General features: G+C 42.4%; 1 protein-coding gene across 1 annotated transcript in view; it reads right to left on the reverse strand.

The window, feature by feature from the left end:
- Positions 1–20217, reverse strand: part of STX1A (syntaxin 1A) — a 447455-nt gene that overhangs the window by 65644 nt on the left and 361594 nt on the right. The window contains exon 7 of the mRNA XM_029613098.1: positions 11011–11084. Within this exon, the coding sequence (XP_029468958.1) occupies positions 11011–11084 (74 nt within the window). The remainder of the gene's footprint in view (positions 1–11010; positions 11085–20217) is intronic.

Genomic DNA, 20217 nt, shown 5'->3' on the forward strand with positions numbered 1-20217 from the left:
ACCATTTGGTCCTTTGCTGCTGTCATTTCTATGTTTTTATTTAGGTGGGGGGACTTAATATGAAAAATGAGTGAAATGCAATGCTGCATCATGTTTATTTTCTTTGAACATGAACTGATACTGCATGCTTATAATTCTTTTGTTATTTGAATTGATAATTGCTTTATTCATGGTTGATGTATTGTTGTTTCACTTAATAAACACATGCAAGAAAAAAAAAAGTAGGTCTGAGTCTTCGATTGAATCTTCGTAAGATATACTTGATATTAGCTAGATGTCTTAGTATGGAAATACTAATACAGCCTGTTTTCTTAAGCAAACTGTTATTACTGCTAGGCATTTGGTAAATACTCTGGGTGCTGCCGTGAGATTGAAAGGCAACACCCTGTACTGATAATAATGATCTTCTAGGATGAAACTTAGGTACTTCTGATGAGCTCCGTTGATTGGAATGTGTGCATGGGCATCTTTTAGACTCAAGGATGTTAGCCAGGTTCCTCTTTGTAGGAGTGGTAATATGGTAGCTATATAATTCATCTTGAACTTCTCTTTTTTCAGATAGGTATTCAAACTCTGAGATCTAATATTAGGCGAAGATCTCTTAGTTTTTTTGGAATCAAGAAGTACCTGGAATAAAAATTAGTCCCTTTTGAGATGGAGAATTAGTTGTGATGCTTTTGTCTGAAGAAATGATTTCAACTCCCTTTGTAGTATGGTTAGCTGATCTTTTGGATGTTGATGATAAATTGGGGATTTGAAGGTGGCAAGTTTTTTAAATTTAGAAAATATCCTTTATTTATTATTTTCAAAACTAATTTGTCAGTTGTTATGTGTTTCTAGTACTCTCTGAAAAACTGAACGCTTCCCCCTACTTCCAACTCTGGAAATGGGTTTTGTTGGTATATTAGTTCAGAGTCAAAGGGTCGAAGAGGATCTCATTGGAGGCTGATTGGTTTGCTTCTGTTGAGATCTATTTCAACTTTGTTGTCTGGATGTATTTATTTACAAGATTTATATTCTGCTTGTATCAAGACCCTAGGCAGTGAACATAAAAGCATACATAATAAAACTAAACAAACATAGCAAAGCAAAAGACAATAAAAACACAAAAGTTCCACACTAGCAACTGACATCCACCATTGTCAATGGAAAGCAGTCTTCTCACATAAATAAGAAGTTTTTCAATAAACCCTTAAAGGTTTTTCTACAGTCCATCTGTTGCAATTCCTGTGGAAGTGAGTTCCATAAAGTGGGAGCTGCCCCTGAAAAAGATCACTCCCTTGTCTCTACTAGGTGGGCATGCCGAGCAGAAGGAATGGCCAAAAGTCCCCTTCGAGATGACTGGAGAGCCCTGGTTGAATTATATATCTTCAACACTGCATTCGCTCAGGAAGGTGACTCTAGTTAAAGAAGCTTATGAACCAGCATAGCTATTTTATATTTGATCCTCCACTGGATCGGCAAATAAATACATAAATAAGAACATAAGAAAATGCCATACTGGGTCAGACCAAGGGTCCATCAAGCCCAGCATCCTGTTTCCAACAGTGGCCAATCCAGGCCATAAGAACCTGGCAAGTACCCAAAAACTAAGTCTATTCCATGTAACCATTACTAATGGCAGTGGCTATTCTCTAAGTGAACTTAATAGCAGGTAATGGACTTCTCCTCCAAGAACGTATCCAATCCTTTTTTAAACACAGCTATACTAACTGCACTAACCACATTCTCTGGCAACAAATTCCAGAGTTTAATTGTGCGTTGAGTAAAAAAGAACTTTCTCCGATTAATTTTAAATGTGCCCCATGCTAACTTCATGGAGTGCCCCCTAGTCTTTCTACTATCTGAAAGAGTAAATAACCGATTCACATCTACCCGTTCTAGACCTCTCATGATTTTAAACACCTCTATCATATCCCCCCTCAGTCGTCTCTTCTCCAAGCTGAAAAGTCCTAACCTCTTTAGTCTTTCCTCATAGGGGAGTTGTTCCATTCCCCTTATCATTTTGGTAGCCCTTCTCTGTACCTTCTCCATCGCAATTATATCTTTTTTGAGATGCGGCGTCCAGAATTGTACACAGTATTCAAGGTGCGGTCTCACCATGGAGCGATACAGAGGCATTATGACATTTTCCGTTTTATTCACCATTCCTTTTCTAATAATTCCCAACATTCTGTTTGCTTTTTTGACTGCCGCAGCACACTGCACCGACGATTTCAATAAATAAATATGTCTTTGTTAGATGGTGGGTTGGGAAAATTAGTTACAACTCAGTAAACACTTCATAGAAATTCCTCTTTGAAGATTTATGGAAGATTTATGGAAGAAATCAAAGATTCTCAGGGTCAATGTCATAATTATGGGTGAACTATAGAGAGAAGGTGGTCCTTTGTAATGTTTATGCTCCCAACAAATATGACTATGCTTTTTTAACACAACAGATACAAGGGACTCCCAGCAAGTCACTTAAAACCACTACAACTACTTCAGAATGCAGTAGCAAGACTTTTAATAGGATCTAAGAAATATGATCACATAATACCCTCCTTGATGGCATTGGTTACCAATACAATCCAGAATCTACTATAAAGTAATAATAATAATATTCAACATCATTCATTCCAATAACACTGTTAGGAGTGACACTACAGCCATAGAACCCTCAACGAACACTAAGATCCCAAAATAAAGGACTACTAAATATTCCCACAATACGGAGCACACACCTGACACAAATAAGAGATCGAGTATTCTCCATAGCAGGTCCAAAGCTCTGGAATTCTCTACCAGGGACATTAAGTAGCCTACCACAGAAAGAAATTTAAAAGTGAACTAAAAACTTGGCTATTCATAAATGCATAGGGGTAGATTTTAAAAAATGCGCATTCGCATACTTTTGTTGGCGCACCAGGCACAAACAAAAGTATGCTGGATTTTATAAGATACGCGCGTAGCCGGCACGCGCAAGGCTGCCGATTTTGGGCAGCCGGCGTGTGCCGAGCCGCGCAGCCTGCCTCCGTTCCCTCCGAGGCCGCTCCGAAATCGGAGCGGCCTCGGAGGGAACTCTCTTTCGCCCTCCCCTCACCTTCCCCTCCCTTCCTCTACCTAACCCACCGCCCCGGCCCTATCTAAACCCCCCCCTACCTTTGTCCATGGATTTACGCTTCCCGGAGGGAGACGTAAATCCACGCGTGCCAGCGGGCTGCTGGCGCGCGGAGACGCGACCCAGGGGCGGTTCCGGAGGGCGCGGCCATGCCCCTGGACCGCCCGGGCCGAAACCACGCCCCCGGGCCTGCCTCCGAAACGCCGCGTCCCACCCCCAAAACGCCACGTCAATCGGCCCCGCCCCCGACAAAAAACCCCGGTACTCACGCGAGTCCCGGGGCTCTGTGTGCGCCGGCAGGCCTATGGAAAATAGGCGCGCCGGCGCGCAAGGCCCTGCTCACGTAAATCCGGGCGGATTTACATGAGCAGGGCTTTTAAAATCCGCCCCATATAATTTAACTTAAAAACACAGAATATATGGAGCTACAAAGACATGAAGGACAAAAGACAATTGTATCACAAAGAACAAATCAACTGAGAGAACGCAAGATTCTCAAACAACCCACAGACTTCGATGTGAAAACTACCACTCTTATCCAAAATTACACATACCCCATGCCTGTTGTACTAGCTTAATTCCATAGGTCCATGAAACCGCCTTTAGTTAGATGGAAATTTATAAGTATGGAATGTCACTTTGTAAACTGTTGTAATCTATACATTGAATGACAGTATATAAAATGTTTAAATAAATAAATTGATCCCCAGAATAGGGGAGTTTTAGTCATGGGAGGGGACTTTAATATAATGGCAAATCCTACTTTGGATAAATCCCATCAAACCAAGGGGAAGGCCATGGATCCCTACAAAGGTATTCCTTTTTTGAAATCTGAATTGCATTTTATGGACCCCTGGTGGGTACTGCATCCGTTGGAGCGGGATTATTCTCATCTGTCCAGAGCGCATTCTATATTCTCTAGAATAGATTATTTTTTAATTTCTTCGAGTGGTTTTTCTAAGATTGAGGGAGCAGGAATTGGAGAAATTAAAACATCTGATCATGCACCACTATGGATTACATTATGCAGTATTGGGGGGGAGGGGGGGGGAAGCTATCTAGAACAAATTGGAAACTTCCTTATCATTTGGCTATTGCTACTTCCTTTCAGAGTATCTGAGACTGAAGTGGGTAGAATACTCAGTGAACAACACTGTACACACATTGAGAAAGACTCTGTTTAATTTTGGTATGCAGCAAAAGCCGTTCTAAGAGGAGATATTTCTTTTTTAATAAAGAAGCGAAAGGACATGAACAAACAAATTCTAGTTTTAGAATCTACCTTTCACAAGTGAAGGCCACTTTAGCTGCTGCAAACTCTGGAGTTAATAGGGAGGTGTATCTTTTTACACAAGTTGCACTAAATACACTTTTACATCTAAGGCCTGGATTCATCATTCATCGCTGAATGATGAATCCAGCGAAAATGATGGGGTGGGCCTGCGAAAGCCCGCAGCTTTCGCACCACTGCGGTGTGCCGGCTGCCAGCTTTCACACTGAATAGCGCCAACGTGAAAGGTGGTGCTATTTGGCGCGCTACTGCTGACAATAACGTTAGTCGCCAGCAGCGACGACACTGCCGACTCCACCCCTCCCCTACTCCTCCCCTCCCCCTAATTTGCCTTTGATAAATGACCCCATAAGAGTGAAAAAGAGTATATTATATTATAGATTTCAATTGTATCAACACAGTAACAAAACTGGGAAGCACTTGACACACCTGATAAAGGTGGTTTCTGGACTCTGCTTCGTATCACATTTAAAATCACAGGGAGGAAGAGTTTTAAATAATAACCAAGAAATTTTGAAAACTTTTGAGGAATAATATGCATGTCTGTACTCCTCAGAGGGGGTTTAATAGATTTAAATGTCAAGAATTTTTACAGAAATTACACTTACATTCTTCTGATGACCATCATTTACAAAAATTGAATAGACCTATTAGCTCTGAGGAAATTTTAGTAGGTATTCATAAGGCCAAACTGTTAAATGCCCCGGGACCTGATGGCTTTTTGGGCAAATTTTATAGGATATTGGCAGATCAAATAGCTCCTTTACTTTGTTCCATATTTGCAGCATTGGTTGCCAAGGGCCATTACCACTCTATTTTGACCAAACGTTATTAGCTAAGATTTTGGCGGATCACTTAGCATTAATTCTGCCAGATTTTATTGGTTCAGGCCAAGTGGGATTTGTCAGGGGCTGGCATACCACAGTGAATGTGCCTAGATTACTAGAGGCCATTATTCTGTGCACAAAAAAACAAATATCCCCTTTAGGGTGGTCAGCTTTGATGCTGAAAAAGCATTTGACAGGGTGGAACGGGAACACTTGTTTGAGTTGTTGGCACAAATCAAGTTGGAGGGTTTTTTAGGCAGGTAATTGGCTTGCTGTATACGGATCCAGTGACAACAGTGGCAACTAATGGAGTATGTTCTTCTGTTTTTCCCATTCTCAGAGACACGCCAAGGTAGCCCTCGCTCTCCATTGTTTTTGTTGGCACTGGAGCCTCTTAATATCTATATAGTGGAATTCGGAGGTGGGAAGACTATCCTTAGGGACAAATGTTTTTAAATATGCTGCATTTGCTGATGACTTGTTGGTGTTTTTGATGGATCCTGTCACGTCTCTTATTCGCCTATTTCAGATGATTGATAATTTTGGGACATTCTCAGGGTTTAAACTTAATACAGACGTCAGAAGTTCTTGCATATCCAGATACAGTCAAAACAGACTGGCCGGAAATGTTTCCATTGCAATGGGCTTCAGGCTTTTTTAAATATTTAGGAATCCAAATTTCATTAGACTTGAGACAATTATATGCAATCAATATATCTCCCCCCTACTTATTCTCATTAAAGATAAACTGAATGTTTGGCAGACATTACTTTTATCTTTGACAGGCCAAGTAAATTTATTTAAAATGGTCTTATGTCCTAAATGGCTGTATATATTACAAACTTTGTCTATACATCTTTGTCAAAAGGATGTCAAATCTTTGGACAAGTTGCTTTTGAAGTTTATAGGGTGAGCAGGAAACCCAAAATAGCACTTCAGAGGTTGAAAAAGGATTGGAGACAGGGTGAGATAGGACTCCCTGATGTGGTGACATACAATTTGGTAGGTCTGTTAAGGATGGTAAGAGATTGGATATATGATGATGCTACTTATACAAACGATGATAGTGATAGAGCTGTAGTCTCTGACTTAGACTTGCGCTATGTACGGTACTACACATGACTGCAAGTGTATTACCTTTGGGCCTTGCAAGTAATGTGCTGGTAGCACTGCTACATGGGGAATGAAGGAAACTTACAACTCTTATGAAAGTGGATAATGGTTGCTCCCTGTTCTTGCCGATACAGGGGAATTTGGAATTTTTGCCCGGTTCTCAATCCAAACATTTTCTTTTTTGGAGAGACTAGGGTATTACACAAATTCAACATGTTTTGGCAGAGGATGGGAACTTGTTATCCATTCAACAATTAAAAGATCAGTTTGCTTTGAGGGAGGTAGATCTTTTTACATATTTACAATTGGCTCATTATGGGGTAGACTTTTAAACACGCGTGCGGGTGTCCATCTGTGCGTGGTTCCCAGTGTGCGCACATGGATGCGCTGAATTTATATCGGCGTGTATGTGTGAGCAAGTACAGACTCGTATGCGCAAGGGGGGAGATTTTCTTTGAAGCGCGTGGTGAAGCGATAGGGCCTTCCCCAGTTCCCTCCCAGTCCACTCCAATAAAGGAGCGGACTGGGAGGGAACTTCCTTAACCCCCTACCTACCATGCCTGCCTTTTCCCCTCTCCTCCCAGACCCCTAAAACCCCTCTAGCTAGCCTATTTTTTTTCTAACTTATCTGCTCAACAGAGCAGCAGTAAGTTGCGGGTGCCGGCTGGATGTCGGTATGTGCTTCACTGGGACAGCACCTACTGGGTGATCGAGGAGGCGATGGGGAGAACCATAACTTGGGGTACCAGAGTATCTATTGAAGTCTGGATGGACCAGAACAAGACATGCAGGCTAGGATATGGAGGTATAATAATCTGAGTATATGAGTCTCAGTATGGGGGGGGGGGGGGGGAGTGAAAAAGAAAGCTTGAACTGAAGTGTGACCATTATATTATATGCTGTCATGTCTGTTATTGATTTTTTTATCTTTATCATTTCCAAAGACCATGTTTTATGTTACAGTTTGTATATTGTTGGCTTCAGTCATATTGTTGTTGTAAGTTTGTGTTTAAGCTTGTGATCAGGTCTTTAATAAAGATATTTAAACAAATATGTCTGTCTTCTTGGCTTTATTTTATTGCGGATTCTAAAATGTTAGAGTCATGTAGTAGTTACACTTTTTCAGGCCTTGGACATTTCTGAATTCTGTATTTAATATCAATATTTTTCACTACAGGTGGTCTGGTGAAAGGGGTTTTCACAGTTTAATTTGGACTTTCATTAGCGCTTCATGCATTGGTAGCACCTTGTACTATTTTGGAGATTGAATGAATTTTAGGACCCCTTGTAAGTTGCTTATTTCCTCTAGGTCTTCTTCTATGCTGAATGGTATTGCTTCTAACATTTTCTGTAGAAAACTTGGCTATGTGGAGTCTTCAGGCAGCGATAAACACCTGGGTTGTTCTGGAATTGAGTCGATGGTGGTTCAGGAGATGGCACATCTCCTGAATATATACTTCGTATGAGTATAGAATCATAACAACAACATGAATCATCCAAAATAGTATGTATGTATGAAGCTATTGTCGTCCAAACTTGCCTTCGAAGTCCAGCCTCTTTATTTGCCCTGTCCAGTGTCTTCAGTGTGTCTTTGCCCACCTTTGGCCTGTCTCTCTAGACCTGACCATAATTGCCTGCCACCTGGACCAGATTATTCTTGCTAGCTGCCTGGACCAGTCTTGGTCTGTCTCTGACTCTGTTACCTGTCCTGTTCCTGGTGCGTCTTAGACTGTCTTGTACGCCAACCCAGGGCCATGCCTAATTCCTGCCAGTCACCAGAACCTGAGGGCTTAATCCAAAGGGGAGGTGGCTGGTATAGGTGAAGCTCCAGTCTGGCCCATTATCAAGTCTATCTGCCAGCTGCTGGCATAGGCCTCATAGGTCATCCAATGAGGCTGTGTCAACTACGCAGTAACACTAAGGGCTCACACACCCACTACCCCTTAAACATTTTTTGTTGACTCTGATGAAGCTCCAATGTAGGAGGTGAGGGCATTCCACTTGATGTTTCTGTATGTTTTCTCTTTTTTAAAAGCTTTCTTCCTATTTCAGTAAGATCAGAGGAAGAGCTTGGTGAAGAAGATGTATCTTGCAGCTTGTATGCACTTTTGTGCTGAGGTTTCAGCTCTGAGTGATTCAAAGCACTTTTTTCTCATGCTGGTGATTCTTGTCACAGATGTTTTGGCGCCTATGCTTTGACATTGGTGAAGCTCAGCACTGATGCTTCTGTACTGATAGGTCTGCGCTGTGTTTTTCCCCATTTCTTCTTTAAGAATGTTGCAAAGAATTCAGAATTCTGTGACCCGAGTATTAAGCAGTACAACTTGTAATGAATATATCACACCTGTTCTGCAGTTCCTCCACTGGCTTCCATTCCAGTGGAGAATAAAATGTAAGGTTTTGACTTTAATGCATAAGGCTCATAGTAATGATAAACTCCAATGCATTAGTTCACTGCAATATTTCATTATCTGTCATGATTTCATTGAAGAGCTGTTGTTCCTCTTCTGGCAAGTTTTTTTTTTATTTTTCCTGAAGCTTTTCAGGGTTATTATAAAGATAATGGATCATCATATCTGACGCACAACAACTGCAAGGAAGCCCCCTGCTATACTCATAGATATGGCAGGAAAAAGAGTTTAAGGTCTTTCCCTGGAGGTGAATTTGAGAAAGATTTCATTTTCTTGACTTTTTCATTGCAGATTCCATAATGACTGAATAATGAGGGTGTTGTACTTTCTTATGTCCTAGATATTTTTGTATTCTATACTTTACATCAATAATTTTTGCTACAAGTGGCTCAGTGAAAGTGTTTTACAGATTTTCATCTGGATTTTCATCAAAGCATCATGCATTGATAGTGATTTGTACTGTTTTGGTGGTTGGATGAATCTAAGGACTCCTTGTAGGTAGTTAATTTCCTCTGCATCCTCTTCTAAGCTGAATGTTATGGCTTCTGACATTTTCAGCAGAAAATTTGGGTATGCGGAGTCCTCTGGTACTGTTAAACTCCTCAGTTGCTCTGATGTCAAGTTCGATGGGAGATCTGGGGATGGTACATCTGATTTCAATTAACATGGAATCATATGAACTACGTGATTCATCAGATATGGTCTGCATAAACGATGTCGTTTCATGTACGTTCTTATGAATTCTGTCCTATAACTTCTGCACGAAGGCATGACATTCCTTTAGTTTGTTGTGGTAGGATGTCTGGTCTTAATATTTTATTGTTCCTATTATTATGTATGTTACTTGTTACTCACCTAGTATTGTAGATAGGTGAACTACATATTTTTAAATAAATAAATTCAGCGCAATGTAGCTGAATCTGGAGATCTGACCACTCTGGAAGATTCCAAAGTTGCTGAATATTTCGGTAGATCTCTCTAACAGTTTCCAGAGTTTCATACCTGGGTACCAGAACTGCATACTCGCAATCTATTTGCTGGGTTAAGTAGTTAGCACAAAATGAGCATATTCTGTGATGTTTCACATAAAACACCACAAAAGGATTGTGTTTTAAGTGAAAATTCATCCTGAAATTTCAGTGCAATATTCTCCTTCAATCCCCTTAGATGGGACATTATCCAGTACATTATGAGTGACGTTGCCATAAAATCAGAATACTGACTATACTTAGAAACTGTAAGACATATGAAGTACCAATTGACTATATTTCATTCAACATCATGTACACAAGCTGAAAAATATTTTTAAAAATTATTTTAGAGAAGAATGTGATACCTCATATATCGATTGAGCTTCTCAATAATTTCAGAGAATGCTCACAATTAGGTATGTATAGCTTGAACAGGTGTCCGAAGGTGTCTGAAGCTCCAGCCAGACTAAATGACAGCGTTGAACGGTCATTGCTACTTTAGTTTCCTATTAGTACACGTAGCCACCCTCTATGTTTTCATTGGTCTGCTGAGAATCTATTGATTGCTTTAAAAAGACCAGTTTGAACAATGGCAGATCCCGCTTTCAGTAAAGCTGAGATCGTGCAACAGCGTAACACAACGGGACAAACTTTGCAAACGTATGACTTAGCGCATTGTGATTCTTTGTTGATATTTAACCATCGGATGAGTTAAGTATAACTTTGATTTATATTGTAGACACCGCAAAAATGTTTCACCCCTGAAGAAGCCTACGAAACACGTACTGTGTCGGGTCAGGCCGGTGTTGTTAAAAGCTGTCACAACCATGCTATGCAAATGATAAGTGTCTCGTCTCTTGCAAAAATTCAAAAATAAGAAAAAAAATGCAAACTATGGAATGTGTTTACCAATGATTAAAATAAGGTTGATCCAGTCACTCAGTTAACAAGCAGACTGGTGAATAGCACCTGTTCAAGCTATACATACCTAATTGTGAGCATTCTCTGAAATTATTGAGAAGCTCAATCGATATATGAGGTACCACATTCTTCTCTAAAATAATTTAAAAAAATATTTTTCAGCTTGTGTACATGATGTTGAATGAAATATATATATAAAATCAGAATAGCCTAAGCAGAGTTACCATCTCTTTACAATCACACTGAAATCACACAAGTACACAGTACAATGGAGTTAATTGACAGCTATGCAGCCATTACCAAATACTTGACTATTCAGTTACACTAAAGGGAATTTTTGGGCAATGGCAGCAGCATACAGTGTGTGCCCTACCCCAGAGGAGAAGATGGCAGGGTTCCCGCTTTCCAACATGTCTTCCAATTCCTCATTGGTTGTGGTTCTGCCAGCTGTAATGAAACACAAGGGGCATAGTTACACAAGTAGCTGTTGAGAGATAAGAACCACTTGGTCTACCCAGTTATCCGTGCTCAATCTCCAGTCTTTCCCTACACACTTAACAAGGACAACAAAGAATGTTCCATCTGTTGCTCTAATAGTTTTGATCAAACAAGTCCTTGAACAAGTTTACATTGTGATCAGGTATTTCTTTGAATCTTTCCTCAAGCGGCTCAGATGCAACCACCTTTTCTCATCTATCTATAATTGCTCACGCCTCCCTCTTCCTTTTCCAATTTTACCAATCAAATTAGTAATATATAACCTTGTCATACTGTTATTCGAAAAGAAGAAGGGCAACCAAAATGATAAAGGGGATGGAACGATTCCCCTGTGAGGAAAGGCTAAAGAAGTTAGGGCTCTTCAGCTTGGAGAAGACAAAGGTCTATAAAATATTGAGTGGATTAGAATAGGTAAATGCGAATTGATTGTTTTACACTTTTAAAAAGTTCAAAGATTAGGGGACATGCAATGAAGTTACTTGGCAATACAGTTAAGACAAATAGGAGAAAATACTTTTTTTACTCGGTGCATAATTAAACTCTGGAATTCATTGCCGGAGGATGTGGTAAAAGCTGTTAGTGTAGCTGGGTTTAAAAAATGGTTTAGACAAGTTCCTAGAAGAAATGTTCAAAAACCTTTATTAAAGTGGAATTGAGACAATCCACAGTTGGTCCCTGGGATAAGCAGCATGGAATTTAATGAACTTAGGAATCCTGTCAGTACTTGTGATCTGATTGGCTACTGATTGGAAACAGGTTGTTGGGCTTGATAGACCTTTGGTCTGACCCAGCATGGCAAAAATTAGTTTTATGCAGTAACACTAATGCATGCTTCATATTGCCATCCAGTAATTGCCACTGCCATCTCTTAAATGTTTTTTGTGGAAGTCACTAACCACCTTCAAATTTGGTAAGAATAATACATTGCATCTCGCCACCCCATAACTAGTTCGTACCTCACACTTACAGGATGTCTGATATAAGGCTCCTCCCTTAAAGAATGGCAAAGCCATGGTACAGAGTGACTTTTTTTTTCTTGGGCTAGTATTGTACTTAAGACTTACAGCCTGAAACAAAACAGTGATGACCAGCAATATGGGGTGGGGCCCAAAGGCAACAACAATGCTACAGGGTATATAGCTTTGTACTTATCATAAAGAGACTGCAATGGGAGGAAAAAATCCCAATCAGATTTGCGCTGCCGGCAGTAAAATCATAGTTTTGTGTCCCAATCCACTTCTGCCTGATAGAACAAGGATGCACTTAACCCAGATCTCTTGGCTAACGGCCCCATTATCAAGCAGCAGTATGCCCAAAGTTGAAAGTAAAGCTTTATCAGGAGTGCATATGTAACTGATCAAGCATAAATTATGAGATGTGCACAAAATAGCACTCCCAAAAAGAAAAGTGCCGAGTCAATAGACTATGTGGTAGTAAATAAAATCACCTTAGTGCCAGGTTGCAAGATCCACAGGAAACTGTTGGAAGATATCAAGGCTGTATAGCCCACGTAAAGAGATTGGAAGACATGGTGGAAGTCTTGAGATATGGAGACACAGCTGCAATGTTCCTGTGATGCTTTACCAGGAGCTTCTAGAGCTTGCCAATGTGCCCTAGATACTAGTCCAAGAATGCAGACTAACTTTAATATGCCTGCTGGAATGAATAGCTGAAGAATAAGTTAAAGAGCCACAAATGAGAAAATTAACATCGAATAGCACCTCTGTCACCCATCAATGTCTAGAGGCTAAATGGGAGAACCATGTCGTGGAGAGAAAGAGTGACAGTATGGCACTGGATGTCAGATTCACTTTGGCCAACAAAATAACACATATGCCTGTGGACCTTCCGCAGGGTAGTCTGACTGAATTGAAAGCAAAAAGCAAAAGAAAACACATTTTAGGTAAGAGTGCACAAGGGCCACTCTAAATTATGTAATTCACAAGAAATAGATCTGCCAAAATGCATAACGATGGGTCTAGAGATCTTGTAGTAAGAAATATAGTTACTATTACCGTATATAGTGTAGGATTGCCAGAGTAGGTTCTTCTGGTGGCTGGGCCAAGAATGTGAAATGCTCTACCTGAGGCCCTATGTGCCAGTAGTGATATTAAGTCATTTAGAAAGCATCTTAAAACTCATTTGTTTGGATAGTCTTTTTAACTCGATACATAATGCTCACGTGAGAGTACATTTTAATGTGTTTATGTCAGGAAATATTACTGCTTATTGTTTTGTATTATTTTATTTTTATCATTGAATGTATTAATAAATGTATTAATTTATATGTTGCTGTAATCTGCCTAGCACATTTATTGTTATAGATAGAATATAAATATTTATAAATAAATAAATATTACTTCTGGAGCCCATCACAAATGTAGATGTGTTATATGTACTGGTTTTGAGCAGGCAGGATGCTGTCTGCAAAAACCTGACAAACTAGGACTTTACTGTCCTCATCTGCAGGGATATGTGCATGAAACGAAGGTACAAGAGTATGCAGCAAACCTTTTCAAGGCTAGCCATCATAGAACATAAGAAATTGCCATGCTGGGTCAGACCAAGGGTCCATCAAGCCCAGCATCCTGTTTTCCAACAGAGGCCAAACCAGGCCACAAGAACTTGGCAAGTACCCAAACACCAAGAAGATCCCATGCTACTGATGCATTTACTAGCAGTGACTATTCCCTAAGTAAACTTGATTAATAGCAGTTAATGGACTTCTCCTCCAAGAACTTATCCAAACCTTATTTGAACCCAGCTACACTAACTGCACTAACCACATCCTCTGCCAACAGATTCCAGAGCTTAATTGTACGTTGAGTGAAAAAGAATTTTCTCAGATTAGTCTTAAATGTGCTACTTGCTAACTTCATGGAATGCCCCCTAGTCCTTCTATTATCCGAAAGTGTAAATAACCGATTCACATCTACTTGTTGAAGACCTCTCATGATCTTAAAGACCTCTATCATATCCCCCCCTCAGCCATCTCTTCTCTAAGCTGAACAGCCCTAAACTCTTCAACCTTTCCTCATAGGGGAGCTGTTCCATCCCTTTATCATTTTATCATTTTGGTTGCCCTTCTCTGTACCTTCTCCATCGCAACTATATCTTTTTTGAGATGCGGTGACCAGAATTGTACACAGTATTCGAGGTGCAGTCTCACTATGGAGCGATACAGAAGCATTATGACATTTTCCGTTTTAGTGTGTAGAACAAGCACCTGAAAATCCAATACATCAAATACAGTAAATAACTTACTGACCAAAATTTGACATGAAATTCATAACTTCTCCATTGCATAGGGACGGGGTGGTTCTATCATTAGGTAGGATAAGGCAGCATAAAGTACCCCTATAAAAAACCCCTGTAGCAGCCTGCCTTACCCTGTATTCAGATACAAAATGTCCACAGGCAGAAACACAAGAACATGCCATACTGGATCAGACCAAGGGTCCATCAAGCCCAGCATCCTGTCTCCAACAGTGGCCAATCCAGGCCATAAGAACCTGACAAGTACCCAAAAACTAAGTCTATCCCATGTTACTATTGCTAGTAATAGCAGTGGCAAGTACCCAAACACCAAGAAGATCCCATGCTACTGATGCAATTACTAGCAGTGACTATTCCCTAAGTAAACTTGATTAATAGCAGTTAATGGACTTCTCTTCCAACAACTTATCCAATCCTTTTTTAAACCCAGCTACACTAACTGCACTAACCACATCCCCTGGCAACAAATTCCAGAGTTGATTATGCGTTGAGTGAAAAAGAACTTTCTCTGATTAGTTTTAAATGTGCCACATGATAACTTCATGGAGTGCCCCCTATTCCTTCTATTATCCGAAAGAGTAAATAACAGATTCACATTTACCCATTCTAGACCTCTCATGATTTTAAACACCTCTATCATATCCCCCCTCAGCCATCTTTTCTCCAAGCTGAACAGTCCTAACCTTTTTAGTCTTTCCTCAAAAGGGAGCTGTTCCATTCCCTTTATCATTTTGGTCACCCTTCTCTGTACCTTCTCCATCGCAACTATATCTTTTTTGAGAAGCGGTGACCAGAATTGTACACAGTATTCAAGGTGCGGTCTCATCATGGAGCAATACAGAAGCATTATGACATTTTCCGTTTTATTCACCATTCCCTTTCTAATAATTCCCACATCAGTGGTTCAGAAGTTCCAAATGAAGATGTACTTGCAAGGAAAACAGCAGCAGAGGTGTAGATGTCGGACATGACCATGGTGATCGCAGGTCCCATTGGTAGGAAGAATATGGCAGTAATGCGAATTTATGGTAAATAAATTCATAAAATTTAAGATGCCCGTGGGTATTCCAGGCCCTACAGGCAAGAAGACGACAGCAACAGTGGCATGGAATTATGAAGTGCCCACGGGGATCCCAGGCCCCATGGGTCAAAAGTCAAATCCTGTGCCGATGCAAGATTATGACATGCCCGCAGGATTCCCACATCCCGTGGGGCAGGAAGAAAGAAGAGACCCAGTGGGTGGGGTGTGAAGGGAACAGAAGGGGGGTGTGGTGAGTGAGAGGGAATGGCATGGGAGGGGAGGATGTGAGTGAGAAGGGAGGGGAGGAAGGGGAGGAAGGGAGGAGGTGAGTGTGTGAGAGGGGATGGAAGGAAAATAAGGGAGTTGAGTGAGGGGGATGAAAGGGTAGAGATGGGCGTAAGTAAGAAGCATGGGGAAAGAGAGTGAGTGAGAAGGAAGAGAAGGGGGAAATGAGAGGGATCATGGGAATAGCTGGATTCCTGCTCGATGGAGGTAGGCCACTGCAACCGCCAAGCACTTGGGGAGCACCTTGTACTGGTAGTAATGTCCATTGACCTGAAAACATAGGTAACACCAGGAGGAATGGTGCATCAGAATGTGAGAGTATGCATCCTTGAGATCTATTGAGCACATCTAGTCATTGGGTTGAAGACAAGGTAGGATGGACTTTAGGGAGGTCATCTTGAACTTTTTCCCTTGCAATGAACTTGAGGGCTCTAAAATCCAGAACTGAGCGGAAACCGCCGGATTTCTTTGGTATGAGGAAGTATTGGGAGTAGAACTCCTTGTCACATTTGTGACTGGGCACCATTTGGAAGGCCTGCTGCTGTAGAAGTGAGGATACTTCATCCTGTAGAAGTGGTGCTTGGGTGCAGCTCTGCAGAAAAAGAATAAGGCGTGGAAGCAGTGGGGTCTTCTTAAATTTTAGCTGATAGCCCTAGCAAATGATGTTTAAAGCCCAAAGGTCTGATGTGGTCACCCTCCAAGAGTCATAAAATGGGCTATTTGATCTTCCACATATGCCGGCAGCAGTGGCTTGGCCATCCTCAAAAACTCTGAGTCGGCTTCTGAGGTGCAGCCGATGGCTGTCTCTGTTGGTGCTATGCTCTAGATCTATTCCGGGGGAGCACTGGCTGTGCTTGTAGCCTAGGCTGTGAAAAGTTCTGGGTCCAATAAGGAGCAAACTGCCAATATGGATGTCTGTGATAGCCCAGCTTTCGGTAGCTGGAGTAATACCTCCTGGAAGCAGATGGCTGTTCGGAGGGAGAAGCCAGGGACAGAAATGCCACATTCTGCTCTTTCAGCTGCGAGACTGTCTCCTGTACAGAAGATCGGCCAGCTTTTCATGAACATCCTCTTGGATGGCACTTGCTCTCAACCAGACCATCTTGTGGGCCCCTATAGCTACCGCCAATGTATGGACTGATGTATCAAATGCTTCATATACCATCCGGAGGAGGTGACGTAAGCCTTCCTCCATATCCAGGAAGGACTGAGATAGCACTCTATCCGCAGAATCACTCCATAAATGGGGTATGATTGATTGCAAACACTCATATAGATCATGAGTGTTGTAGAACTAGTTGCTGGATTTTTGCATTTAACATGGCCACTTGGAAGGCCTTTCGTCTGAACTCGTCCAGGTAACCGTTATCTTTCTCTGGTGGTGGGTTAGAATGGTGCCTGGATTTCTTCTCCTTCTTCATGGCCGATTTAACTACAAAAGAGGCATGCGGAAACTGAACCGCACTAAAATATGGCAACTTCCTCATTCAAAATTTCAGGTCTGTTTTCCTGGAAGCCGGAAGTCCCGAGAAGGGGGACTCCCAGGTTTTCTCCATGATCACGTCCAGGACTGCATGGGACAGAAGCACGTAGGCTTGGACGGAACTTCAAAAATCTTCAGGATGCCAAGGACCACTGCTCTGGGATCTGTATCTTCTTCATTTCCACCTTGAGCAAAGACCCTACCTTCTCTATAAACTTACAGTAAGAGAGGTCCTTGGTGAGGACGGCTTTGGGGGTCCCTCGGGCAGGTCGTATGGAATACCCGTAGAGGAAGAGGGCGGGGAGTCAGGCAGTTCCGAGCTTTGCTGTGGCAATGACCGCGGGCGAGACACCCTTTCATCCTGGGAGCTATGCAGTCAACATGGGGAATCCTCCTGTGGGGACAACTCACCCGGCTTGGAGGTGGACACTCTGCGGTTCCTGTTCCAGAGATGTGAAGAAATTGCTAAGAATCTCCGAGATCTGGGACATTGCCTGGGAGGCTAAGCTACACTGTATGACGTTCTCTTGACCCTGTAGCTGTCGTGGTAACCTGATGATACTTGCCTTGGGGCCAACTGAGTTTCCTTGGCCCCTGTCAATACCGAAGCCAGGCGATTCTGCCCCTTGTTTATGCTGAGTTGCTTGCTCCGTCTCATTAGATGACTTGTGTCTCTTCAATAGAGGTTCTTGAAATTGGGGTGAACATTGCTTCTTTCAGGAGATGGATGACAGGTCGGAGAAGACACTCTGCAAAGTCATGGAGGAACCCTCCAACAAGGGAGAGTCTGAGGGTGTTCCCACATTGGAAAACCCCATATCCCGTAGCTCCAGGTGGTGTGAACACACACTGAAGGTCTAGTCTTTGTTCTCATGGCTACGTAGACTTAGGTTAAGAAAGTTTGTGTTGCCTGGGGTCACCCCACATTGCTTGGTTCAACATATGCATAGTCTGTGTTGTGGCCCCCAATGTTGCGTTGTGGGGTCGTGTTGATGCCTGGTCAGCGGGCAGATGCGTCAATGTGTGCCTCGACGCATTAGAGCATTGTGCATCGAGATTGGTCAAATTTGATGCTCGCTCTGGATCTCTATGGCGTGTGGCCCTGGTCGTGCTACAGTGCGACGTGTTCTTTGACGCATCCACAACGGCAATGCAGCTACTTGCTGGTGCTGGCTTCAGCGTCCAGCCAGATGGCGCCTCTCTCAATGCCCAGTGCTTTTGTGGGTCGCGGGGGGCGGGAAGGGTCGGAGATGTCGAACCCATTCGGCTTTGCTTACCCTGGGGCCCCAGGTCTGTCCACTTTTGGTCCCGGGGAGGAGTAGGAGGAATGATGTTCTGATATCTTCTTCTCGCAGATGTGCAATTTTTTGAGCGCGCTGCCTCTTGGCCCTGGTGACACATGACCATAGTCCCGGCAGCTGGACTGGTCACGGTCAGGGTCCAGGCAAACATAGCAGTAGTTATGTCCATTGCTGATGGACATAACATTACTGCACTGGCAGTATTTGAAGCTAGGCAGTTTAGGTGCCATGTTAGCACTGAAAAGTGCTGGTTTTTTTTTTTTTGAAAACTTCGAGGATAAGGAGAGAGAGAAACCTCCACATGTGACTGGCAGCGTGGAAAAACGGACGGAGGAAAAGATGACGATTTGCACGGGAAGACGCGTGCAGCCGCGCTGAGCCAAAGCTCTGTAAGCGCTGAGAGAAGTTCCACCTAGAGGCTGCCACAGGATGTCCCAGACAGCATGGCTAATTCAGCCCTGCTATCAACAGGAAACAGAGTCTGGCTTTTGCAAATTCCAGTTCAGTTTTTGTCTGCACACTTCTGTTTATAATTGATGGTCACGTTATTCTGTATTTTGTGAGGGTCTGTCAGTATTCTGGGGTGTAACAGATATGAGGTATGATGCTATTGTGTAGTTTCTGTGTAGGAATGTATAACAGCCTATTTTGTTTTGTTTTCTTAATATGGTGTTTTAGGGCCTGGTATAAAATTTGCATTGTTGCATTTTCATGGGTAGAGTTCTTATTTTTTGAGTGCTGGCAATAGGTGCAGTTTACTATATTGTAATTGTTATTCAGTTTATTCTTGGCTGAGAGTGAAGCCCAAACCCAACATACTTTAGAACAGGCCTAATATCATATGTGCTCTTTTTTGCAGGGTTTCCTCATTGGCATTACAGCAGTCTATCGGGTGGATACATTACAGTGCGCTCCGGAGCGCACTGTTAACCTGCCATTTGACGCGCGTTTTCCCTTACCCCTTATTCAGTAAGGGGCGGAAAACGCGCGTCCAACCCACCGAACCTAATAGCGCCCTCAACATGCAAATGCATGTTAATGGCCCTATTAGGTATTCCCGCGTGATTCAGTAAGTAAAATGTGCAGCCAAGCCGTACATTTTACTTTGAGAAATTAGCGCCTACCCAAAGGTAGATCCTCCTTTTTCCCACAGCCTCTTAGCTAGAAGAAGAGAAAAGCAGGTAGGAGCCTATTGGAGGAGAGCTGTGCTGTATCCCTGCCTCCTTTCCCATGCTGTGATTGGATAGCAAAGGGAGAGGAGGTGGTGCACAGCACAGCTCTCAACTCCCAGTGGTTCTGCAGATACATAGATACCCAAAGGTAGGTGCTAATTTCTTCGGGCGCCGGGAAAGTGCACAGAAAAGCAGTAAAAACTGCTTTTCTGTGCACCCTCCGACTTAATATCATGGCGATATTAAGTCGGAGGTCCCGAAGAGTAAAAAAAGTAAAAAAAAGTAAAAATAAAAAATTTGAAGTCGGCCGTCACTGTCAGATCGAAAACCGGAAGCTCAATTTTGCCGGCGTCCGGTTTCTGAAACCGTGGCTGTCAGCGGGCTCAAGAACCGACGCCGGCAAAATTGAGTGTCGGCTGTCAAACCCGCTGACAGCCGCAGCTCTGGGCCAAAAGGAGGTGATTGGATAGCAAAGGGAGAGGAGGTGGTGCACAGCACAGCTCTCAATTCCCAGTGGTTCTGCAGATACATAGATACACTGTTT

The sequence above is a fragment of the Rhinatrema bivittatum genome, chromosome 8, assembly GCF_901001135.1.
Source record: "Rhinatrema bivittatum chromosome 8, aRhiBiv1.1, whole genome shotgun sequence".
NCBI classification, from domain to species: Eukaryota; Metazoa; Chordata; class Amphibia; order Gymnophiona; family Rhinatrematidae; genus Rhinatrema; species Rhinatrema bivittatum.